The sequence below is a fragment of the Callospermophilus lateralis genome, chromosome 2 (genome assembly GCF_048772815.1).
Source record: "Callospermophilus lateralis isolate mCalLat2 chromosome 2, mCalLat2.hap1, whole genome shotgun sequence".
NCBI lineage: Eukaryota > Metazoa > Chordata > Mammalia > Rodentia > Sciuridae > Callospermophilus > Callospermophilus lateralis.
This window is the reverse complement of record NC_135306.1, coordinates 21,722,302-21,750,105: the sequence shown is the minus strand read 5'-3', so window position 1 is coordinate 21,750,105 and position 27,804 is coordinate 21,722,302. Positions and strand designations below refer to the sequence as shown.

The window sequence follows — 27,804 nt, the reverse complement described above, 5'->3', positions numbered from 1 at the left end:
TTTATGTCCAGTTTTTATGAGTTTCTATTTGATTTGTATCTCTTTTAATTATTTGGTTCCAAATATTAGAAATAAAGAATTTCTATGTTAAATAAGGCAAAGTAAAGACATTTTAAAAGTCAGTTTTATTATTAGCAGGCCTTCACTTAAGAATTTGAGAAAGAAGAACCCAAAAGAAAGGAAGGAGATGTCAAAAAAACCAACACTGAACTAAGAAATTGGTAAAAAGAAGGGTAAGTTTAAATAGGTAACCTCTGGCTCCTCAAAAGACTAAGCATGGAACCACCATATGAGCCAACTATAGTACTTCTTGGCATTTATCCTGAAGAATTAAAGTCTCCATACTACAGTGATACATGCATACCCATGTTTATAGTATCACAATTCACAATAGCCTAACTATGGTACCAGCCTAGGTATCCATAAATGGATGAATGGATAAAGAAAATGTGGTATATATGGAGTTTTATTCAGCCATAAATAAAAACAAAATTTTGGCATTTTCAGGAAAATGGATAGAACCAGAGACCATCATGTTAAGTAAAATAAGTCAAACTCAGAAGGTTAAGGGTTGTATGTTTTCTCTCATATGTGGAATTTAGAGAGGAAAAAGGAAAACAAAGGTGGGGTGGGTTTTATAAGAATCAAGCAGAGATTAGTGCAGGAAAGGGACCACAGAGTGGGAGGCAGCAAAGGAGCGGGTAAGTGCTAGGGAGTGATATTGGCCAAACTGTATTGTTTATTGTGTGCACATACTAATACATAACAACAAATCTCATCAATATGTACAACTATAATGCACCAATAAAAATGTGGAAAAAATAAATAGTTAATTCTGTACTAAGAGCAATAATAATGGTAACTGGGGATGCTAAAATATTTTGGACGCTAATTACATATAACACATAATACTATGATCTGAGTTTTTCAGGAAAAGGGCAGAGACATTGACCGATTTCAGATTTCATTATACTTCTAGGTGATTTTTTTCTCTTACTGCTGGAGGTTGAACCCAAGGCCTTCTGCATTCTAGGCAAGTGAGCTGCTACTGAGGTACATCCCCAGCCCAAATTCTAGGAGAAATTTTGCTTTTCTCATGGAAATAAATTATTTCTATGTTTTCTCCCCATAGGCAAAGAAATACATTTTTACCCATTTAAAATATCTTTAGATTCCAGAAAATCTCTTCTTTTATTTGAATGAGAGATAGTCAATATTAAACCTGTTGAGGAAAAAAAGAGTTTTTTTTAACCAGAGTTTTGTTCATAAACATTTTTTAGGGTGTCAGATATTTCATCATCATAAAAATAAACATTTATAAACAAGGAAATTGCTTAAAATATACTTTACTGCATTATTTTTGAAGTTTAACATAAGAAAGTTCAAACCTTAAGTAATTATTTCGTGTGTGTGTGTGTGTGTGTGTGTGTGTTTATGGAGTGAGTGAGTGAGTGCATGGAAAGTCTAGATTTCTTATATGAAATAATAAAGTTGATCATAATTTTAAAGTAACCAAATTAAAACTCATTAATTATACAGTTAATCTTATTAGCTAAAAATCATAAATTTTTCTCTAGCCAAGAATTTAAAAAGAATTTTTAAATATGTATTTTTTTAATCATAGATGAACATAATACCTTTATTTTGTTTCTTTATTTTTATGTGATGCTGAAGATCAAACCCAGTGACTCACATGTGCTAGGCAAACACTCTACCACTGAGCCACACCTCAAGCCCCTAGATTTTTTTTTCTCTAGCCAAGAATTTAAGTATGACTAAATAGCAAGGGGCTATATTTCAATGTGATATAAATGCTCTCCCACTTTCTACTAGCTGCATAAGAAGCAGAAGACTTATTGGAAACTACCTGTTTGTTAGATTCACCCCTTTAATTATAATTTAACTAGTTTATTTTACTAGGATTAAAAATATGTAAACATAAAAATATTCTGTAACCTCACATTCAATTTATTTTTGGTAGACAACTAATTTCAGAATAGCTAAATCTAGTTCAAATTAATTTTACTCCCTTTGAGTGTACTTTTGTTAAACTTAAGGTTCACAAAGGTGTCATGTAATGACAGAGTAATGGCTAATAATTATATGTAACTTTACTTGACATGACAATAATTTTGATAGTGGTAGGAATGAGTATTCTCTTTTACAATTCATAAGGTGATTCATATTATTTAAAACCTAATCTGCTTAAATGATTTATATTAGGTATTATCCTTAAATTACTCAGTAACTGTATTATTAGATTTTGCAAACACGTGGAAAATGAAATCACATTTTTTTCCCCTAAAACTAGATAGGAAAAAAAAAATAAAAAAGCCCAGGACCTGGGCTGGGGTAGTGGCTCAGCATAGAGCACTCTCCTAGCATGCGTGAGGCCCTGGGTTCAATCCTCAGCACCACATAAAAATAAATTAAAAAATAAAGGTATTGTGTCCAATTACAACTAAAAATAAATAAATAAATAAATAAATAAATAAATAAATAAATAAATAAAAAGCTTAGGTCCTAGAAACCTGGATGTGTGTTAGTTTGAAGACAGTAAAATCATTTTTCAGTTTATAGATTCAAGATTTTTGTGTCAATAGACATTGTTGAAATGAAGATAGCAAAATGGTTGTGGTATAATTCCCAACTACCAAATGAAGGTGTTCATCGTGAAGCCTAGATAAAAAAGATATATATTAATAATCTGTCAACATCTTAAGTGACTCCAAAGGAGAGAAGCTGATCCATAGTAGTTTTAAGTATGTTTTTCAGTGGAGCAGGAAGTTGTACTCAGCTTCTTCACAGAAAACATTCCTTTATTTACTCAAATCCCTGGTTTTATGAGGCTAACGCTGATCAAAAATTTTTCTGATTTTTTTAAAGTGTTTCCAATTACCCTGATTCTAGACAAGGGTTAACTCTTGCTCTAACATGTTGTTATTAAAAAGAATCTTATGAATTTGGTGAATATGAACCCATATTCCCAGCATTGAAGATGAATATAATTTTTGTTGTGGAGTAATGAATCTATAAAGCCTGGGTTTTGAATGTCACATTAAAGACATTTAAAACACCTAGGATAATGGCAGTATTAGAAGTGTAGAGAATTCTATGAGCCGGGTATATGATCAGGTGGTTAGTAGATGATGATAATTAGCAGTGGTAGAGAATGATATAGCAATGTGGCTCAGCCTCAGACAATGGAGGAAATGATAATAGAAATCAAGAAACAACCTTCTCATTCCCATGAAGTACAGATTAAAAAAATCACTTCAATCAGAGGGACATAAGGGAAACAGTATCATGTGGGAAAGATTGGGTTTCAGTTAAGGGAGATAAAGAAGAGTTTGCATGTAAGCAATGGGTTTCACTGAGCAAAGTAGGAAGGGTTGACAGAATTGTTAGTGAAGGGTAAAGAGTTGAAGAATGACACTGAAACGAGAAAACTAGGTTAAAATTCTAATCTCTCACTATTACTTGTGAGATTTGGCATGCTATATCACCTTTATGAGCCTGTTTTTTTATTTATAAAACTGAGTTAATAAAACTTACTCATATACCAAAGGGAATTTCACTTTTATATATGTGTAGAAGAAAGGAAGTTCAATAGAATACAGGAGGGAGGATGGGAGGAAAAGTGAGTGATGGAAATGGGTCTCAAAATCAAATTCCTTGAATGTACAATTTTGTCAATATGAACTCAATTACCATGTATAAATGATGCTCTAATTAAAAAAAAACTATTCAGAGAGCTCTTGTAAGCAGTATTATTTAGCAACTAGAAGGTAATGAGTAAAAGGTATCAATTATTAATAATAACAAATGATATAAGTATACTGTAGTATTTTTGTATTGCAGACTTATAGTCTTGATTAATTTAAAAACTGAATAGGAAAAAAAAAAGAAAAAAAAACTGGATAGGCTTCCACTGAATTGTGTACTTTTAAGGGATGAATTTTATAATGTGTTAGTTATATTTTATTTTTTAAATATTTATTTATTTAGTTTTAGGTGGACTCAATATCTTTATTTTATTTTTATGTGGTGCTAAGGATAGAATCCAGTGCCTCATTCATGCTAGGCAAGCACTCTACCACTGAGCCACAACCCCAACCCAGTTATATTTTCATTTAAAAAGCTGGTTTGATCAACAATCTTTGTATGTTCAAGCATTTGTTGTTAAACAGAGCATAATTTAAAAGCTCTTACCTTCTATTTTGTTAAGCATTTTAATGAGTGAATGTTTTTCACCATCTGAATCCATTCTTAGTATAATCAGCACCTAGTCAAAAAAAAGAAGTTCACTGTGTCTTTGAATGATTTTACTACTGTGACAAAATAACAAACATAACTGGTTTCATGAAACTAATGACAATGAGACTACAAAGTAAATATTTGTGTTGTAGAAGATGTCAATGCTTAAATGCAAAGGAATAAATTCTAATAAATTTATTATAAAATAATAAATTCTACATCAAACATCAATAAGGAAAATATTTTAGGGTAGGTAGTAGTATTATTATTTAGGTACTGGGGATTGAACCACTGAGTCACATCCCCAGCCCTATTTTGTATTTTATTTAGAGACAGGGTCTCACTGAGTTGCTTGGCTCCTCGCCATTGCTGAGGCTGGCTCTGAACTTTCAATTCTCCTGTCTCAGCCTCCCAAGCCGCTGGGATTACAGTCATGCACTGCTGCCCCCTGCTATTATTAGCATTCCTCAAGTATTCCCACATGTATGACTATCTATTCATAGGTTGTCTTTGCCTATTTTATTAGTGTTAAAATTCAATCCAGACACATTAGACTTTATTGGAGAAAATCAACAATTGATTGGTTTATTTTCCTATTTAACATTATAGTTTCTTTTTTGGAGGGAGAACAGCAAATTAGTTCAATTTTAAATTTCTAACTTTTGATTTAGTTTAATAACTTAAGAAAGTTATTCGAGAGGGACTGGGGTTATGGCCCAGCAGTAGAGCGCTTGCCTTGCATGTGTAAGGCCCTGGGTTCGATCCTCAGCACCACATAAAAATAAATAATAGTTATTGTGTACAGCTACAAAAAAATAAATATTTTTTTTTAAAAAGAAAGTTATTCAAGAAACAATAAAGTTGAGGATAAAGATAAAGGGGGAAGGTTGGGGATATAGCTCAGTAATAGAGTTCTTGTCTAGTAATGCATGAGGTCCTGGGTTCAAGCTCCAGCACATTAAAAAAAATGTAAATATATACATACACACAAAGAGGAGGAAGAAGATGAAACCCATATAAATTTGTGTAAGATTTAGTGTAAAGCATTTGAAATGTCTTTCTTCTTGGTAAAATTTAAAAGATCATCTTGTCTTAAGTCTTTGTTAATGTGGCCTTCACATGATTAATGTAGGGTAAGCAAATAATTTTCGATATAAGAAAATGCACTAAATGTTTTATTTGTGTACAACTATATCAAATGAAATTATGGCTCAATGTCTTAAAAATAAAGTAGTTCTAATACACACACACATATTCATGGACTTTTGGCAACTGGAGAAACAATCCATGGAAAAGTGCTTATAATTAATATTAAAGTATTTTAAAATTCAAGACGTATAAATAATGATTCAAATCATCCTTTCTCTGAGGCTGATTTTGTTCTGTTACTATAAGAAGAAAACTGTCAAAGGGCCAAATAGTATAATCTATTTCATAATTCCAAATTTAATGCAAAAAATTATTACACCCAATTCTTATTTAAACTTATTCCTTTTATTTGCTTCATTCCAGTACTTAACCTTAATTTGCTGATTTTGCATCCAACTTTGTATCTGGCATTGCAGTTCTTGTATTTTATAATTTGCTTCAGGTTTTTTCCCCCTAATAATCTGTATAATCTTCAGCTGTCTCCAAATGTCTTCCAAATAGGAACCTAAAATGCTTTTGTAGGCATCTTTTGCATTTGACAAGTATCCTGTTAAAGCAAAATTTTAAAAAATTGCATAATTCTGTTTTTCTTGGAGAAACTTCCTAGTTAAAAAAAATACTAGGAGGAAATGAGTGTGCCACTAAAAATTTCATTTAATTTTATTCTGATTTTGACTAAACAAAGATATTGATGAATAAAACATTTTAAAATTTAATTTAAACTTATACATAAAAACAAGAAAATTGCACATATTTATGGGTTACCAATGTGATATTTCAATACATGTAAAATTCATCGTATCACCTTGCTATGTTGGAAGAGGTAGAAAACTGAAAGTTGGGAGAAAATATAGAATTTTGTGAGTCACAGGACAGGCAACCAGATCCCCATTCATTTTTCTTCCCACGTACTGCTATGGCTTGGATGAGTGTCCTTAAAGGTCCATATGTAAAGGCTTGGTCCCCAGGGTGGTGCTGTTGGAGGTGCTTTAGAGTCTTTGGGAAGTTGGTCTAGTGAGAGGTCTTTGGGTCATTGAGGACATATCTTTGGAGGGTAGTTCCAAGATGGTTGTTATAAAAAACCTGAGTTTGGACCTGCCCAGTTCTCTTTCCAGTCCCATATGTGACCATTTCACTTCTGCATGCATGCTTGTGGTGATATGCTTCCCTTATAAGAATTAAGGTGATGTAGGCACCATGCCTCAATCTCTGAAACTGAACTAAATAACCCTTTTTACAAAATAAGTTGCCTTAGATATTTCATTGTAGTAACATGAAGCTGATTAATACAGCCACTAGAGAGAAAAAAAAGAGAGAGAGAGAGAGAAAGACAACCCACACTCAATCTTTGCTTTAGAGGAGTGAGAAAATCTTCCATTAAAAATGTCCAATGCAGCTAGAATATTCATTATGGCTTTGTATCTAGAACTTAAATTAATTTTCCAACAAGAATCTTGCTTTATAGTATTCCTTAAGGTAGCCAAATGGTAATGTCAAAGCATGATTTAGTAAATGTATTTCTTTGAGGAGCAAAAATAATACAGCTCCAAATACAGAGAGCTCTCAATGGTCTCATTTAATCCGAGGGTAAATTGTAGTGCACTTAAAGATGAATATCCTCCAAGCAATCTTTCATAAATATTATTTCTCTAATCCAAGATTTTGGTAAGTACTGAGCATTCTGTATTTGGCCAGATTATATGCCTGGTTAAGCATTATAACTAAGTTATATATATTTTAGAAAGATCAACATGGTGGTTTTTCCTTCTTCTTCAATTAAACTACTTGAGCATTGATATTGAATTAGGGTTGTTTTATCTCCATTCCCAGACAAGTAAGGATTGGGGACGATAGCCCTAGTTTAAAGTATCTGGAACAAGTTTAAGGGTGGGGTGTCATATGCCCTTCTGTTTTGTCATATTTCTTCATTATATTTCTCAGTTCTACAGTTAGACTGACTATTAATGCACAATATTAAAGCAAAATATCTAGAACTTAGAATATCTGAGTTCCTAGTGCTACGGAGAAGTACAGTTGTGATTTACCTCAGCTCAATACTTATCAAAAGTTTGGAATAGAGAAATAATATTTTTATCTGGGTCACAGATATGAGAAAATGTCTGGGTCTTAAATCAGAGAAATATTAATTTTACTATATATTTGAAATGGGTTCTACAATGTTTAAGTTATAAAACATAATCCCATAGGCAAACCATTACTACATGAGCCTAAATAATCCTGCAATAAGGAGCCTAAAGCAGTAATACAATAAACATTTTAATGATTTTGGGGAAAAAAATCTTTAGAATTTTCAATATATTCAATAGTTTGATTTTTATTATCTAAGAAATTCATATCCTAATTTACACACACAAGTACATAAGAAATTACCAAAAATCTTATTGTTGATAGTTTAATTATATTTTATCTATCAAAGATCAAAGCCACAAACATGCAATATATGTGGCAAAATATCAGGCTTCACATTAAAAAGTAATACATGATAATGATTATGCAATCAAATCTGTATAAGGCCAATAGAACTTTGTAATTCAGACCAAGATTAGAAGATCCTAAACTTATTTTTCTAGTTGACAATACTTGTTAAAAACAATTTCTTTTAATGAACATAATTAGAATTTATATATATAAATAAAATAATTAACATAAATAACATAATTAGTGTGTGTGTATATATATATATGAAACTGGGGGTGTGGCTCAGGAGTAGAGTGCTTGCTTTGCATCCAAGAGGCCATAGGTTTGATCCCCAGCACTATGCCCCCAATATATACATTTAATTATAATTATGTCACAATATAAATATGCTTATTGTAATAGAGGTGAAAGAATACTGCATAATTTCTTAAGAGGTCTATCTTTTTGAGAAAAGTAAGTTATATCAGATGAATATATATATATATTTTTGGTTTAAATGAAATATTTTAATAGGAGAAAATGGTAAATAAATTTTTTTCTACCAACCCAATGCTGTGTCCAAGCTGCATGTTAAAAGGACATCTCTAATTGTTACCAGAAGGTGTAAGAGAGCAGCATGCTTGTATGTCATTTCTCTTTCATCATTTGTACCTAAATAAGCAAAAATACATTTAAAAACATGAACAATATGATAAAATTTCAGAATACGCTCTACAATAATAGCTAAAATTTATCATGGTGTGCTTACTATATGCCAGGCTGTATATAAACTGGTTGTTTTATAAAAATTCTATAGGAAAATTTCTTACGACTTTCACTTTATGGATGAGGAACTAATCTTAGTGAGGTTAAGTAACTGTCCAAAGACATTTAGTGAATAAGTGGTGGAGCTGGCATTTAAACTCATAGCTAACTTTAGAGCTCATGCTTTTTTTTTTTTTACTTCCAAAGAATATTCAATTATTTCTACTTTTGTTAGAAAAAAGGGTAAATGATTTCCAGTTATAAAACAAGAAAATTAAATTCATAATTTGCTGATTGGTTAACTTTAACTAGAGCAGCTCTACTTTTCTCTGTTTTTATGTTGGGATTTCATAAAATATTAATTTGAACAAAGAGTTCTTCTAAAAAGTTTACAAATTGTTTATTCTAATCAATAAAGATAGAAGCAAATATGTAGTAGTCTTTGGAAATCAAGAGGCAACAGGAGCACCATTTATAGGTCATGTATCCAGCCCCTGGAAGGACCTGTGGGAACAAGTCAGTCATGACCTAGAACAAGTAAGAAGACGTCAAAAAAACATAAATAGGGAACTGGAAATGTAAACATGCTTGGAAAATGAAATAGAGACTAGAAAACCACAAGTAGGAAGTGGTCTGTCTTCTAATCTAGGTTTATCTATTACCTGTAGATTTAGCTTTACCTCAATTCTGAGGCCAATGATAGCATTTTAAGTGCAGCAATTAAGTTACTTCCTCAGGATTTCAGCACTATTGTTCCAATTGGAAACCCAAACTCATGTTTATTCTCCATTATACTCCATAAATTTTATAATAATCACCATTCTGCTTGATGATGTTCAAAGCCTTTAGAAGCTCAATTTACATTCAACAGATTTAAAACCTGAGAATCACAGAACTCAAAAGTATATTCAGAAGTCATGTTTTTAAAAAAATTTTGTGTAAGTCTTGTTGTCTTCCATAGAGATCAGCTTGCTGACAATTACTGTATTCTTTTCTATTTAGTATAATCATGACTACACTGCCAGCTCTCCAAAGTATGAATCCAATTCTTTGATTTTCACTGCTTTGCTCTTCCTGTGGCTCACAGTTTTTTCATGTAGTAAGGTATGGGTTAACACTATCAGATGATGTGTTCTAGCTAAATTATACTACTGTGAACTCAAGGTATTGGTGACTAAACTGTTGGTCCCCCAAAGATTGGGTTGTGTTTACATGAAAAAAACCCACATGATTTTTTATAGTCTTTTATGCTAATTATTTTCTATTTTAAAAAAGAGGTGGTCTTTTAAAAAATATGTAGGACATCCAAAATTAACAAATTTTGCAAATTGATTTTGAAAAAAAAATCAAGTAAGTTTCAAGTAAGATGTGATAGGCACAATACACCTTGTTTCTTCTATTCAATACAACTATACACACAAGATGGAATAGACTGTGGACTCCAAAAAGTATGTGGTAGCAGGGGGACCAGGGAAGGAGGTCATATTTCAAAATGCCATCAAACAAGTGTCGATATTCCTACTTTTTCTATTTCTTTTCTTTTTTTTTTTTTTTTTTGTATTTTCTGGCCTGGACTATAGGCAGTCCAAAACTCTGCATACCACCATAGGGATAAAAAGACCTCTAAGAGAAGTCTTCAATCCATGATCAGAGAAGTGAAGATGGGGATTCCTAAGGATAAGAGAAAATACAATAAAGTCCTTATTGCTTTTCTTTTTCTTAAAAAAAAAAAAAAGTTTTACAGGGACTGAGGTTGTAGCTCAGTAGTAGAGCACTTGCCTAGCATGTGTGAGGCACTGGGTTCAATTCTCAGCACCATATATAAATAAATTAAAAAAATAAAAATAAAGGTCCATTGATAAATTATATATATATATATATATATATATATATATATATTTTTTTTTTTTTTTTTTTTTTTTTCTTTCCCCTATTCTCTCCTGACCCAGGACCCCACAATGTTTGGGTCAGCAGTGGCAATGGTATAATTAATCGCTGTTAGGTAGGTGCCCCAAACACTTTTTGAACATACAGAAGACAGTTATAGTAACTTTCAGTGTCCTTCTCTGATAATTCCAATATTCTTGTCAGTTCTGGATTTGTTTTGATTGATTGATCTCATTATGAGTTGTATTCCTGCCTCTTTGTATGCACAGTGATCTGAATGGATACCAGATATTGTAATTTTACCTTGTTGAGTACTGGATATTTATGTATTCATATAAATAAATCTTCTTAAGCTTTATTATGCAATTAAGTTCCTTGGAAATAGTTTGATCCTTTGGTCTTGTTTTTGTGATTTGGTAAGTAGGAGCAGGGCAGTGCTAAGTCTAGGATAATTATTCCCCACTACTGAGACAAGACTGTTCTGAGTACCCTACTTACTCCCCGTGAATTACGAATTTTATAGTCCAGCTGATGGGAGCAAACATTATTCCTTGCTCTATGTGAATGCAGCATACTATTCCCTCTAATCCTCCCAGATGGTTTGTTTTCTTAACCTCAGGTTTTTTCCTCAGATATATTCTACTGCTTACTTGAGGGAGTTTCTTAGCAGGTCTATAGCTCTGTTTGTGAAGTTCTCTGCTCTTTAATATTCTATTCTTGAACTCTTGCTGCCTTGGTATCCCTGGGATCTCAGCTGTTTCTTCAACTCAGACTCTCCACCAGGCTCTATCTCAGGTACCCCTTCCCATATAATTGCCCAATAACACGTTAAAGAGAATAAGCTAGTATAGTGGAAGTGCTCACCTTCTTTCAGGAATCAGTGTCCTTTATTGCTTGATATTCAGCAACTTAAAAACTGGTTTCATATATTTTGTCTTTGTTTTCTGTTGTTATTTCTAGGAGGAGGATAAAATCTAATTCCTCTTACTCCATCTTGGCCAGAATAAAAAGTCCAGGATTGAATTTAATCTATTTTTTTAACCATTTTGGAGAAGACTCATTGGTTTAGGTGGTAACAATAATAGTTTAACTTAGTTTTGGCAATAGAAAACTAAGTTATACAACTATATCAATCTAACCTATCAAATAATACATGTCAATCAGGAGCTTCACTGAGTAGTACCAGATGGTATTTCTTACCATTTTCTCCTTACTTAGCAGATCTTCCAGTCTTGGTTTCGGGGTGGATACTATAAACTGAACTACAGTTAAACCTTCATCCATGTCTACTTTTTGCATCCTCTAAAATAAATTTTTTACTAATTTGATATAATAATATTCATTGTGGTATATTCACATATGTATGTAGGAAAGTTATGTTAGATTCATTCCAGTTTTTCTTTTACCATCCCTTCCTTCCCTTCCTTTCATTCTCCTTTGTCTACTCCACTGAACTTCTATTTTTTTTTTAAATCCTCCCTTATTGTGGGTTAGTTTCTACAAATTAGAGAAAAATTTGACCTTTGGTTTTGGGGGACTGGCTTACTTCACTTAGCATGATAGTTTCCAGATCCATCAATTGGCAAACAAATGTTATAAAGTCATTCTTCTTTGTGGCTGAGTAATTCTCTGTTGTGTATATATACCATTTTTTAAAAAAATCCACTCATCTATTGAAGGAAACCTAGGTTGGCTCCATAGATTAGCTATTGTGCTGCTCTAAACATTGATGCATCACTGTACTATGCAGATTTAAAATCCTTTATATATATGTCAAGGAGTAAGATACGTGGATCAAATGGTGGTTCCATTCCTAGTTTTTTGAGGAATCTCCATACTGCTTATCAGAGTGGCTGCACCAATTTGCAGTCCCACCAACAATGTATGAGTGTATCCTTTTCCCCACATCCTTGCCAACATTTGTTTTGTTTTGTTTCCTTAGCCAATCCCTTTTATTCTTATAGGAAAAGTCAGGAAAACTTTTTCACATAGGTCTTTTAAGTTGTTTGTATTTTAGTAGAAGAGTTAGGTGTAGCTATGGCTTAGAATACAATTGTAGTAGAACAGAAAAGGCTAAATATAATGATAGTCTTACTGTGTTGTTACTTGTGTTTTTGTAATTGCTATTCTGACTGGAGTGACATGAAATCTTAGTGTAGTTTTAATTTGAATTTCTCTAATTTCTAGTAATGTTGAACATTTTTTTCATATATTTGTTGCCCATTTGTATTTGTTCTTCTGTTCAGTTCCTTTGTCCATTTATTGATTGGGTTATTTGTTTTTTTCGTGTTAAGTTTTTTGAGTTCTTTATATATCCTCGAGATTAATGCTCTATCTGAAATGCAGGTAGCAAAGATTTTCTCCCATTTTGTAGGCTCTCTCTTCATGCTCTTGATTGTTTCCTTTGCAGTGAAGAAACTTTAATTTTATAACATCTCATTTATTGATTTTTAAATTTTACCTCCTGTTCTTTAGGAGTCTTGTTAAGGAAGTCAGTTCCTGAGCCAATTTATTGGAATGGTGGGCCTACATTTTCTTCTAACAGGTACAAGATCTCTGGCCTAATTCCTAGGTCTTTGATCCACTTTGAGTTGAGTTTTGTGAAGGGAGGGAGATAAGGGTTAAGTGTCATTCTACTACATATGGATTTCCAGTTTCCTCCTGTTCTAAATCATGCAAATTTGATTTATACTAACCTTGGTGAATGGCATCACTTAGTATTTTTTCTTGTTCCTTTAAAAAGAACCTTGTTTGGTCAAAAATAACAGTGTCAAATTTCCAATTAGCTGAGAGGGCACAGAGGCATACAAGTTTTTTTAAGATAGGAGCAGCGGCTGCTTCTAGGAAATAGTATGCCTGGCATTGGCTATCTGCAAAAATAAAAGCATTAAAAGCAATATTTTTATAAGAATTATATGCTCTTTTAGATAAAATAACTAAACATGTTACTTCATAGAAACCTGAACTTATATCCAAATTATTTTATGAGTTAAAAATCATGAGACAGTATAGAGATTTATTTTAAGATATTTATTCTGTAGAATAGTAAATACACACAAAAATTCTCATAGAATTATATAATTTTATGGCTATAGTACTTATTAGAAAGGATTTACTTAGTAACTAATTTAACATAGCAAGTATAAAGAGACCCACATAATATTTTTCTTTTCCCTCTTCTATTATAAGATTACAAACTCAAGCCAGGTTTGTAGCAATGACAAGTTATTTCTAGTTCTCCCTAGAATACCACTAAAGATGGGCATAATCTTCTGAAGGCCACAAATAAAACTGAACCAAAAGAAAGAAAGGTATTTGGGAACTAGTGTCATGTTTCCTTGCTGATTTTAATAACGAGCTTGGTATTCTCAAACAGGTTATGCTTTTGGAGTCCAATAACATTGTACTTTACAGCAAAACAAATTTAATCAACCCAGGAATCAACAGTAACTAATTTACATAACTTTGATAGTGACTAAGAAAACAGAGAGCAACCATTTGCAGTTCATTTTCCAGACTGGGCAGTAGAGCTGACAGTTGGAATTTTTTTTTACTTTGATGGATGTAGGAAGGCAGTAGCAATTTTAATGAAAGAAGAATTAACAATTATTGGACTGGAGTGGGGTAATGAGGAGGGGCAGAGGAAGTAAACAGGGCATGCCAGGACTGGAAATAACTTGAAATGAGAAGTGGAATGAAGAAATTTCTGAAATAAGTAAAGAAAATTACATGGAAAATAAAATTTGTCCTACACATACAGGGAACGGCTCTCAAATAATTTTGAATGTATTTTAAAGGTAGCATACCTGATGCTTGAACTTCAAGGACATCATCCACTTCCCTTTTCTCATTTATTTTCTCTGGAGTTTTATTAATGGAAACAACAGGACTTTGTTCTTGAAGAGTTGAAGAATATTCTTCTTTTTCTTGAAATTATAACAAAAAATTAATTTGCATTGTTCAGGAGAAACTTCATGCTTTAATTAAGCTTTAACACTTTTTTCTAAAATATGATCATAGTTGCTAAACTTCTTCACTGCAATACATCAGTATTAAATTGAACAAACTCTTCATATCAATAGAGCTATGACAACACTATGCTGGAGAGAAAGATAAATTATAAAATTGTGAAGAATGTTGTCATCTAATTAGTATTTCAACATCAGTTCTGACACGAGCTTTGGTTTCCTCATATGTAAAATATGGACAAAAATATCTATTTTAAGTATTGTTATAAAGATTAAACACCAAGTACTCTGTGTGAGCCTTTCAAGATCAGCAATCACATCATGTTTCTCTCTAATATATGATTTGGTGCCTGGCACAGAGAGTTCAATAAATGTTAGTTTTATTTCCTCTTTCCTAGGTATTGTATATATCTAAATCCTCATATATATATATGTATGTGTTCATATATATGTATATATATATATATATGTATATGTATACATATATGTGTGTGTGTGTGTAGTTACATTAACTAGAAAGTAATGTCATCCATCTATAATATGATTATAAGATAATTTTAGAAATATATTGCCAACTTGAGAAATTTTAATATACAAGATTTAAATACAGGGTTAAAAATATAATAATGGAGTATATCCTAAACTAGATTGTTATTAATTTCAAGTAATACTTTCAGTTATCTATAATTTGAAAAGATATAGTCAAGTAATATTAATTGTTGTAACATTTCTTGTCCTTGAAGCAACTACAAAATAAAACAAGAAGTAAAATATTATTTATTACTATAAAGGCTAAAAAGTTGGAGAATAGTGCTTAATTTGAGAGTCAAATGGGCTTGCAAACTAAACAATAGAATGAAGTAGAGTTACCCACCTAGTCCTAGAGTATACTGGACTGGGAAAGAATTGTTCATAGGGAAAAGAGTCATGATGTAAGAGAAGCTGAGGAAAACACCTTATCTTATTGGCAAATTCATTCCCACAAGCTTACATCCAATTTATTTTTTTTCAAATTTATCATTTAGATTTTCTTTCTACCTACTCTGGGAAAAAATGTATAAAAAAGCAAAGCAGGTGGAACATAATACTAATTGAGAAAACATCAAAGTACAGAAGCATTTCCAACTAATTTTCCTTTAATTGTTTAGGAAATTAATGGCTAACTTTTTTATAAGAAAATATTTTTTATCTTTTTCTCTTTTCTTGCTGATTTTTGTCATTTATGTTGCTAATATATCCTATTTCAAGCTATTAAATTTGACAACCAGACAGGGATGTCAGTGTTAATTTTGGAGTGGATTCCTTTTTTAACTAATATAAGTAGACTCTGAAAACATTAACAATTATGAAAATAAATCTTTTAAATGATTCCCATTTTTAATCATATATATAACATGATTCTTTATATTTTGTTCATTCTTCTATGTAGATAGTATGCTTGAATTATAGTGAAAACATTGGTAAGAATAATCTTAGTTACATGTAGAATTGTCACCGAGCAGGGTAAGTTATAAGTTGGTCAAACTATTACATAAAAGACAACTTTAAGGTGAATATATCTAAACATAAAAGATTACAAAATTCTGAAATATTTAAATTCTATTCTGTATTTTTATGAGATTTTTCTCTATAAAAAATGTCTGACTGACAAAGTAATATAACTCCAGGCAGATCTACAAAAGGCCAACACATTTTTGGAAAAGTATATGTAACCACCATGACATTAAGAACTAAAAATCCTGTGTCTATTAATTGTATATAGGATAGACAGTAAGACCTAACTATTCTCTAAGTCACATAAGTATTTATTTTATCAAGACAGTATATGTCAAAATTATTCTAGAAAGTCTATTTTTTTAAATAGCCAAAGTGAAAAGATTTGACACATTTCACTACCTTTGATGTGGCTAGAAGCAGGAAACAAGACAATTACAACTGAATCAGAAATTCTTTGGTAACATTATAAAATATAATAAGCAATTAAGTGGGAAAAGTCCTTAAATATACATTAAAATATAAGTTAAAATATTGAGATAGGGCTGTCAGATAACAGAAAAAAACAATGGCAGAATGATCAATAAAAGTTGGAAATATTATGAACTTGTATGGCCCAGTTGTAGAAAAAGTTTTATAGATAGTGACTTTTGTTACAAATTCAAATGCAACTTTTAATTTTTTTTGAAATATATATGTACATCTATATTTAAATCTGTATTTATATATCCATATCTATCTCTACATATGAGTATCGTCAATCAATGCAATTTTCTTTGTGAAAAATATAATTTTATCTAAAAGAATGTTATTTCTTTGCCTTTATAATGAATTATGTACTTTTGCTTTATACCTATCATATCTAGGCCAGAACATTACTAAATTACCCACCATCTTTTTTATCATCGTCTATGACTTCAGGCTTTGAGGTGCAAGTCTTGTATTTATTTCGCAGCACAATAAAGTTGCTCAAAAGGTCCAAATCATTCTCCTGTTTTTTACCAGGCTCAAAAGATGCTATCTTAATTCTTGAAGAGGAAGATGATTCATTGGATGGCACCATGCAGTCACTTTCAACATGATCTTTATTTTTTTTCTTCTGTATTGTTCTATCAACTAGCTCCTGATCATTCTTTAGTTTTTCTTCCTTTTTTGGTCTTTCAACAGAGACATATTCATCAGACCAACACAGATCTGGTACTTCTTTTGTCAGGGATGGGCTCTTTTGTGGAAGCAACATATTATCATTTATAGATTTCTCATTAGTAAGTACAGTTGGTGAGGAACAGTTTTTATGGTCTAGCCATGCTGAAAACAGAACATAAAAAACCCAAATAACTTTCATGCCTAAATGAGTATTCTGTTAGGGTATTGGATATAATTTAGTTGTAGTTTCTTTAAACACAATTTGATCTTTGGGAGTATTTGTTTACTTTTTAAAAATCAATTTTTGGTCTAAATAAAATTTTTAAAAGTTATAAATTTAATATCTCTTTTTCTTTCTATAGGAGCTAAGTTGCCAGGCAGAAAAAGATTTCCAGAAAAGCCCTACTGCTAATAGGCTTATAATGAGTTATACCTTTGAAGCTAACAATTGCCAAAAACTTAGTTACCAGGCAAGCCACAGACTAAGAAAATACTTGCAATATATATATAACTGACAAAGGACTGTATCCAAAATGAACAAATAACTCCTATAATTCAATATTGAAAAAGCAGCGCAATTTAAAAATTGGCAAAAGATTTTAACAATTCTTCATATAAGATATGTATATTCTGCAACATGGATGAATCTTAAAAACATACTAAGTGAAAGAGGATTATCATAAAGGCCACAATTAAATTATTTTTTATTTATATGAACCAAAGTTTAGTTATCAGGTCAAAAATACTTAATGCAAAATGCTGATATAAATGTAAACTATACTAACAATCATTTATAAAAGGAAATAACATCAATTGAAAATGACTAGAAATTTAAAAACAGAGATTAGAATTTTAGGACAGAATAGGATTTCAAGATCAGCTAGCTATTTCTCTCTCTCTCTCTCTCTCTCCCTCCCTCCCTCCCTCCCTCCCTCCTTCCTTCCCTCTCTCCCTCCCTCCCTCTTTTATAAAGTCCAGGGAAGTCAGAATTAATAAATTCTGCCACAGCTAGAGCCAATAATGAATACTTGAATTTGGTTTTATTTTCTTAATCACTGAGAAGAAACACAGTTATATAACCTTTCTCATTATGAAAATGTTCACATAAGTTATATTTTATTATAATGTACTTACATTCCAATTGAAGCACTTTTTTAGGCAAAAATATCTCCATTTTAGTATCATTAGAAGATTGATCATCATGACACACATATGTATTTAGATGTTCCAAAGTTTCTCCTATTGCTAGATTTAGTTTTGCTGGTTTCCACCATTTTGCCTTTACAGGATTAATCGCAAGGCTTTCTTCTTTGATGGAAAATATCTTTTTAAAATCTGTATTTGAATATTGACTGTTTGGCTCTTTAATTCTTAGTGCTTGAAAAAAGACCAAGAAAACAGTTTAGGAGGAAGAAAATAAAGAAAAACATAATAAATAGAACTACACAGAGATTTCTTGATGAAATATACTTTCATTAGAACAAAGTGAAACCTGAAATTATCTGATATTTTGTCCTCAAGATGTTACTATTCGTAAAAGTCTACGTTATAATAACAATAGAATTCACATAAAGGACTTATTTCAATTTTTGGGTATGTCAGGAAGTTAAAATTATTCTGTATTTAGTAAAAGAAGGAACCACATTTTGACCATTTTCAATATTTGATAATATTTTGAAGAATGTAAGATTTTTTAAGTCAGAAATTCTACTTCATTGTAATGAGCCTAAATAAGGCACATTTTTCAGATTTTATGATATATATCATTTTAGATGTTGTGGTACAGAGGTTACTACTTCATTACTTTTTAGCCTAAATAGAAGAAATCATACATGGAGGAAACCAAGTATCACAACTACTTAATATCACTGTCTGCTATCTCAGACTCTGTCAAACGTACATCCATTCAAAATTAGATTATGAATTCTGAAATACTAAGTTTGGAATGGTGTTTTTTATAATGATATTATTATTTTTGTAATGATAATAATAATACAAATAGTAATATTAAAAATAGTAATTACTAGTTACTAAACAAACCTGACATTGTGCTAAGTGCTTTATATGCATAATTCTTACATAGTTTCTAAAATAATCCTATGAGATAAGTAATATTTTAGGACCTTTATTGAGATGTTATTGATAAGTATCAAACTGCATTTAGTAGAGTAAAAACCTTGATAACTTTTGACATATGTATGCACTCATGAATTCATTATCATAATCAAGATAATGAACATATCTCTAACCCTCCCAAGTTTCCTCATACCTCTTTATAACACCACCCTGTAATCCACTCCACTCCTTCACCCTGCCCCATGTTCTGCTTCTTGCTGCTACAGATTAAACTGCATTTTCCAGAATTTCATATAATGTATTTTTTTCTTTTTCTTTTTTTTTCATGTATAGGAATTACCCAGAAAATCAGCAAGATCAAGATCTTGTCATTTAGCATAATAAACTTTTTAGCACAAACCTAGGTATTTTAGTTTTGTGCCAAGTTATGTATTCTGTGTTAAGCAATGCTCAAAGAAAAATGATATCTACATTTCCATTCATTGTACATTTTCATCTATATTTTCTACTTGTCATTGGATAGCAATTACTCTTTACCTGTATGCAAAAATGAGTTCAAAGAGCTTTTACAGCTTTCTAATTGCCACACCATACAGTATTTATTAGCTGATTCTTCAGTAATAAGCAAACTACTGAAAAAGAAATAAAGTTTAATACATTAATAACATTGAATCTTTTTTGACAATAAATTTTTTAAAAAAATATTTATTTATTTTTTAGTTTTCAGTGGACACAACATTTTCATACATCTTTCATTTTATTTTTATGTGGTGCTGAGGATCGAACCCAGCACCCCGCGCATGCCAGGAAAGCGTGCTACCGCTTGAGCCACATCCCTAGCCCAAAAATTTTTTTTTTTTTAATTTTTTTATTGGTTATTCAAAATATTACAAAGATTTCAGAATCACATCGGTTACACATCCACATTTTTACATAATACCATAATAGTAACTGTTGTATTCTGCTACCTTTCCTATCCTCTACTATCCCCCCTCCCCCCCCCTCCCATCTTCTCTTTCTACCCCATCTACTGTAATTCATTTCTCTCCTTATTTTTTTCCCATTCCCCTCACAAACTCTTATATGTAATTTTGTATAACAATGAGGGTCTCCTTCCATTTCCAAGCAATTTCCCTTTTCTCTCCCTTTCCCTCCCACTTCATGACTCTGCTTAATGTTAATCTTTTCCTCCTGCTCTTCCTCCCTGCTCTGTTCTTGGTTGCTCTCATTATATCAAAGAAGACATTTGGCATTTGTTTTTTAGGGATTGGCTAGCTTGGTTGCTCTCATTATATCAAAGAAGACATTTGGCATTTGTTTTTTAGGGATTGGCTAGCTTGGTTGCTCTCATTATATCAAAGAAGACATTTGGCATTTGTTTTTTAGGGATTGGCTAGCTCAAAATTTTGTTTTTAATAAAAGTATTTTTCTTTTTTTTATTGGTTGCTCAAAACATTACAATGATCTTGACATATCATATATCATACATTTGATTCAAATGGGGTATGAATTCTTATTTTTCCCACGTGTACAGATTGCAGGATTACATTGGTTATACAACCATGTTTATATATACTGCCATACTAGTGTCTGTTGTATTCTGGTGCCTTTCCTATCCCCTTCCTATTCCCCCTCCCCTCCCCTCCCATCATCTCTCTCTACCCCATCTACTGTAACTCATTTCTCTTTCTCTCTTTTTTTTTCCCTTCCCCCTCACATCCTCTTATATGTAATTTTGTATAACAATGAGGGTCTCCTTCCATCTTCCGTGCAATTATAAAAGTATTTTATATGTGTAATCTTATATGTGTAAACTGAAGTAGTGTTCCATGGACAACATTTCAAATACTTATTTATTCCTTCTCTGGGCAGGTCTAATCATTTGTAAACTCCTTCGTTATTTCTGCTTGCCTGTAAATTTTTACCTTCTTCAATGTAATCTGGAGCTAGAAGGGACTGACTTAGGAGAGTTCAGCTCTCCCCTCCATAAACTGACAACACCAATCCTCTAAGCCATCAAAAATAAAAATATAATCTAAGCAAACTTTCTATGTTTATCATGCAAATAGCAGCTTTTACAAAATGGCTCTACCTAAGACCATTCTATATAGAAATTCTAGACCACTTAGTGTCTGAGGATCAGAACTATGAAAAAGTCCTGACTGACTGTTTTACCTTCTCCATTAATTCACAAATCCTTTATGCCCCAAATCTTCCATTCCCTGTGACTTAGAATTGATTGTAGTCTGTTATTTTATTTATATGGACTATATGTAAGCATTGAGTTAAATCCCAATCTAGGGCTGGGGTTGTGGCTCAGTGGTAGAGTGCTTTCCTAGCATGTGTGAGGCACTGGGTTCAATTTTCACTACCACATGTAAATAAATAAAATAAAGGTCCATTGACAACTAAAAAGATATTTTAAAAATCCCAATCTAGGCTAATAGAAAGCTAGGTTTCATGTTTGCACTATCCAGTTTACCCACATAATCCAAAAATCTGGTCATGTGGTAGAAAATTTGAGAATCTGGATAATTCTTGAATCTTACTAAGGTTTCTTTAACAATTAGATCCTTCAGATAATAGATAAGTGTTATTAGCCGAAAAGAAGGAGAAATATTTAGCCAACCTCACAAAATATAGACAATTATTGTTGTTCTTAATGAAATTCCTGAAGACATCTTTCCCATCAAATTCCACATCTGCAAATAAGCATCTTTCAACTTAGCCAAGAGACTAAAAATATTTAAACAAGTTATAGTATTTCCATAATTGTCCTATGCTATTTTTAGGGCTCATATATGATATGGACAGTCCTAATTCATGTTCAAGTTCTGTATAGCACAAATTTACCCTACAAATGCAAATAATTCTTAAAAAGAAGATGAAGAAACACTTGTATACCTCAGTGCTGGCTCCTCCATTTTATGGCTTGACATCTTCCTGAGACTACTATAGAAACTTAAGCAGCCTAAGTAGTGATGAGTTCCAGAGGCTCAACTCCAGTAACTAAGAACTCAAAACTCAGAATACAGTTCCCAGTTTCCAATCCTGGAGTATTCATTAGAGACTTTTAGACTTTTCTGTAATTGTCCTGAAAGTGTATTATTTTAGGATACATTAAGTTGCAGGTTTACAGTTTGGAATAAGGGGACTGTACCCTGCCTAGTTGTGTTAACTGAAGTAAGAAGCAGAGAAATGGGAGAGCTTTTTTTTTTTAATATTTATTTTTTAGTTACAGTTGGGCACAATATCTTTATTTTATATTTATGTGGTGCTGAGGATCGAACCCAGGGCCTCATGCCTGCTAGGCAAGGGCTCTACCTCTGAGCCACAACCCCAGCCTGGAATGGGGAACTTTATTCCAAAATACCAGATTAATATATCTTATAAAACATTAAATTACATATATGCCAAATGTTATAAGGTAGCAACCAAAGCTATCTCAGACTTTGTCAAAGGTACAATATGCTGGGCTAGTAAGCTATGCAATTTTGGCTCAAATTAGAATACAATAATCCAGCCCTGAAATGTTAGTTCTAAGACTACAGACCATTTTGTGCAGTAACAATGGGGGTATCAAATAGATTTATGGTTCTACATGTCCAGTTTTTCTAACACTGAGATCACACTAATGGAGGTGAATGAGGTCAGTAGATGTCCTCTGTTATAAATAAAATATGCTCCCTTGGTACTGGTAAGGGCAATAAATTGATAGATCTACTGATCAAAATCCATGCTATTTATCACTATTCTGTGATCCTAAGCTATTTCTGGTCAGAGATATATGACAAATCTTTTAGACCTCATAACAACCCTATGAAGTAGACATTATTATTACCCACTATAACAGATAAAGAAACTGAGGCACAGAGCAATTAAGGTCAGAGTTACTAAGTGATAGAATCAGGAAACCTGTCTCTACTTAAGAGCTTTAAACTATTTATTAGCGGAAGTGTGCTCCCACCTCGCTCCATTCATTGTTGAAATTGTAATCCTTAGTACCACCTCAGAATGTGACCGTATTTGAAGACAAGGTCTTTCAAGAGGTAAATAGGTTAAATAGTCATTAGAGTGTACCCTAATTCTATAGGACTGGTATCCCTATATGAAAAGGCAAATAGGACAAAGACAAGGATAAGGAAAGACCCTATGAATACAAAAGGAGCTATTGGCCCTCTATAAGCAGAGGGTAGAGGCCTTAGAAAGAAACTAACCTTGCTGACACTTTGGTTGTGAATTTCCAGCCTCTAGAACTGTGAGGAAATAAATTTCTGTTGTTTTGTACCACATAGTTTGTGGTATTTGTTATGGAAGCCATAGCAAACAAATACCCTACAACTACCTTTTATGGCAGTGAGTGCCAATAGAGGAACTATCTAAAGCAATGATGTTCTGATATCAGGATCTTAAAATTTTCAAAGTACTTGTTTTTTAGTAGTAATATATTCATATTGAAAACTCTAAATGTAGAAAAGTCTGTATTGAGAGAAAACTCCCACTTATATTGCCAGGTTATCCAGTTCCCTTTTGGATACAACCAATGTTAACTTCTTTCATGTTTTTTCCTAAAGATATTCTTTGTATAAAATAAAATGTGTATATATATATGTGTGTATGTGTGTGTGTGTGTGTGTGTGTGTGTGTGTATATATATATATATATATATATATATATATATATATATATATATTCATATATTCCCTTCAGTTGCTCACAATAGGCACTATATTATCTCTTACATGTTTTCATGGAAGTCTTGAAAATTGCCTTTAAATAGAGAGATCATTTTAAAAATTGGTTATTCTGAATCACAGCTTGAGTTCTAGATATAATCTTTGCTTACATTTTACAAACAGAAGAAAATGGAAATGTCTCAAGTCCTGTACACAATGAATTTACTGAAGAAAGTTGACTTGTTAGGTGTACACGAGTTAGTGGTATTTCTAATTCTCCTAGAATATATGAAAATTAAAAAGTTACATAAAATTAAGTAAAATTCAGAACATTTTATAATCAATTATTATGTTTGAATCATTCTATTACAATAAAAATATTTCAATAAAGACTAATTTGGGTTACTTGAGACACAGACTTAAATTTATCTATATATATAGACACACACACATATTATCTGATATCTCAACCACAATAGTGGTGATCTTTTAGAAATCCACTAACAGCTAAACTTTACTGAGTTTATTTTTGTAAGATAAGTTCAAAGAGGTTTATATATAATAATGGTTTTAATTATGTAGCTTATTTTGTTAGTACTTAGGAGGTAGCACTATCTCACCTTTCTGATTATTGATGATGTTAAGCAAATAGTATTATGAAAACTAAATCTTCATCTTAATGAGTCTGGACTCTCGATGGCCTCACACAAAGTTATACATTCATAGAGTGGGTTTTGAAAAATGTATCTTCATTTCTTGATAATGATAATGATAATTTCTTCCAAATAGATGATTAATGTGATCCAATTATAAATTTAAGTAGCAGTATCATCAATATATAGTTAAGAAACAACACAGTTTGACATTACATTAAAACAAAATATGATCCTGAGGTTCCAAATTAGGTAAGATAATAATATAATAATGACAGAGCAGAGAATGATGGGATTGTTGTGAGGGGATTAAAAAGGTAGTTTTTAAGAGTATAAAAGAGATCAGCAAGATTGCTAATACTGAGAAAAATATAAAATTTTATTTACTAAGTTATATTTTAAGATTTCTTTTTCTAATATTAATGCTATTTTCTCCATTATTTTTCTTCATTTTTTTGTAACTCTCCTCTATATATAATTCACTCTTGATGTTGATAAGAGTCTGGTAGTAATAAATATAAAGTGATAGAGAAGAAGAAAAACATGACAAAGTAGGATTATAATAACCAAATTTTAAAACTGAAACTGACTCAGAATAGATGATATATGTGAATGCATTGTACTTTTGTATTATATATAGGTATCCTTTGATAAGATCAATTATTGAAATTTTCTACCTGGTTTATTGCACTCTGGTTCACTCTGGCTTTGAATGCCTGAAATCTCTGTGGTGCTACGTTTTATATCATCAATATCAATTCCATGTTTGGTAGTAAGATCTGAAAGGAAAAGGAAGAAAATCTACATCAACAAAAGTACTATTAAATTAGTTTTTTTGTAACATTGTTCAGTGGTCTTTTCCTTTTTAAAGTATCTTGCTTCACTGTAGGTCAATTTTCCTTTTAGAAAGAAGTGGAGATTTAGACTTCAGAAGAAAATGCTGACTTAAAGGTGAAAGTTACTTACCTATATATGCCATTCTCTGTCAGTCAAAATTACGTACACATACCCCTCTACTATTAATCAAAAGTAACAAAGAAATATAAAATTGGGAAAATCTACATAATCCTTGGAAGATAAGATGGGGTGACAAGTCCATAAGTTATAAAATTTCAAAGAATAAGATAACTTTGAAAGATCTAATCTTCATCAGTATACAATGACTTTCTATGCTCCACTTAGCTGGAATTTTACTTGTGGTCTGGGAATTCAACACAGGGGACTTGTGTATGCTAGGCAGTGCTCTATCATCAGTTGCACCCCAGCCCCTGTCTATATTAATACTGTTTTTTTTTTCTAGATGTATGACACATTGTGCCAATTCTTTTATTTTTCACCTTTGTATTTCTTTCAAGGCACAACTCTTGCAAATAGCAAATGTGGTAATTCCTTGATTGTAAGATATGGTTTTTCACGTTTTATGAAATTGTGATTCATCTTATAATGACTTATACTTTGAATGTTTCCCCTTAAACATGTTTATTAAATTAATAATGTGTCTTATGGTAGCAGTTGATAATCTGTCTTAGAATTGCAGAAATATGGCAATTAGGCTTACTTTTAAACTTTAATCTAAGAATTGATCTCTAATTTAATGGAGATGTTTAATCCATTTATTGTTATTCAAACAAAGGTGGTACTTTTGCAATCTTATTTTATGCTTCTAATTTCTTTTGGTTGCTTTGTTTTATTTTCCAAAGAATTAATTCTACTGCCTAAGAGACTTTTTTTCTATGTGTTTAGAAACTATACATCTTATTTTAAATGCATGATCTATCATTAATTTTAAAAATATAATTTATCTTGACTTTTTTTCTATTAATTGAAAAAAAAGCAGAATCTCAATTCCCTTATTAACATTAGGAACTCAGCATATTTTTATTTTATTTTATTTTTTAAAATTTTTATTGTTGGTTGTTCAAAACATTACATAGTTCTTGATATATCATATTTCACACTTTGATTCAAGTGGGTTATGAACTCCCATTTTTACCCCGTATACAGATTGCAGCATCACATCGGTTACACATCCATTGATTTACATTCAGCATATTTTTCTACTAAAAGTTTCTCCCAGGCTGGGGTTGTGGCTCAGAGGTAGAGTGCTCGCCTAGCATGCGTGAGGCATTGGATTCGATCCTCAGCACCACATAAAAATAAAATAAAGATATTGTGTCCATCTATATTTAAAAAAAAAAAAAAATATATATATATATATATATATATATATATATATATATATATATATATATAAATTTATTTTTCAGTTCTCGGTGGACACAACATCTTTGTTTGTATGTGGTGCTGAGAATCGAACCCGGGCTGCACGCATGCCAGGCGAGCATGCTACCACTTGAGCCACATCCCCAGCCCTAAAAACTAAATATTAAAAAAAAGTTTCTCCCTTTCTCCAGGATATCAGAGGTTATAATTAATTTCTTTCAAGATTATATTTCTGGCTTCTGCTTCAGTATAGCATAAAACATACCAGTAGTTTTTCCTCCCAAATCCTACTAGAATCGCAGTAAACATACACAAAAGTGAAGTATAGGAGAAAGGAAGGGAAATTCATTTGTGGACCAGAGTTAATAGAATTGTAGGAGAGAAAAAGTAGATGAAAAAGCATTTGTAGGCTGGCCATAATAGTGCACTCTTGTAATACCAGTGGCTTGGGAGGCTTAGACAGGAGGATAAAGAGTTCAAAGCTAGCCTCAGCAATGGCGAGGTGGTAAGCAACTCAGTGAGACCCTGTCTCTAAATAAAATACAAAACGGGGCTGGGGATATAGCTCAGTTGTTGAGTGCCCCTGAGTTCAATCTCTGGTACCCACCCCCCAAAAAAAGAATTAATATGTAAAAGAGAATGAAGAGTTTTGCTTCTGACAATTGTTCCTTTTCTTTTGTAAATAACATCTATAATTCCAAATAAAATGTATAAAATGACTACCAGAAGGTTCTACAGTCTAAAGCAGGCAGAAACTGAAGGGAATTGCAGCTGAATGAATTTCCCATTTCTTCAGGTTTTCACTTGAAGGGAGGATGTAGTTGGTGTTGCGTGGGGCAACTAGAACTTGAATAATAACTTGCAATCTTATTGTCTTAAAGAATTATGGACAGTTCTTCCTGAACTAGAGTTCACAGTTACCACAGCAGCTGAAAAGTGACAGGGAAAAATTCAGAAAAGGAGAGAGCCAACAAAGGAAAAGCCCCAAACATATATAAACGGTGCCTAAATCTCTGAAATATATATACACTTATGGGGCAGACTCCAAGCACAGTAATTAAGGCTAAATATATTTAGTAGAGAGTTCAGCTT

General features: G+C 31.8%; 1 protein-coding gene across 1 annotated transcript in view; it reads right to left on the bottom strand.

Annotated features, from left to right (window-relative positions):
• The window catches only part of Shoc1 (shortage in chiasmata 1), a 62,559-nt gene that overhangs the window by 11,564 nt on the left and 23,191 nt on the right, over positions 1-27,804 (bottom strand). The window contains exons 8-18 of the mRNA XM_076843185.1: positions 25,167-25,268; positions 24,007-24,115; positions 19,698-19,792; positions 18,219-18,461; positions 16,830-17,246; positions 14,283-14,402; positions 13,173-13,346; positions 8,392-8,496; positions 5,778-5,953; positions 4,213-4,285; positions 1,153-1,222 (exon numbers count right to left, since the gene is read on the bottom strand). Coding sequence (XP_076699300.1) covers positions 1,153-1,222; positions 4,213-4,285; positions 5,778-5,953; positions 8,392-8,496; positions 13,173-13,346; positions 14,283-14,402; positions 16,830-17,246; positions 18,219-18,461; positions 19,698-19,792; positions 24,007-24,115; positions 25,167-25,268 — 1,684 coding nt within the window. The remainder of the gene's footprint in view (positions 1-1,152; positions 1,223-4,212; positions 4,286-5,777; positions 5,954-8,391; positions 8,497-13,172; positions 13,347-14,282; positions 14,403-16,829; positions 17,247-18,218; positions 18,462-19,697; positions 19,793-24,006; positions 24,116-25,166; positions 25,269-27,804) is intronic.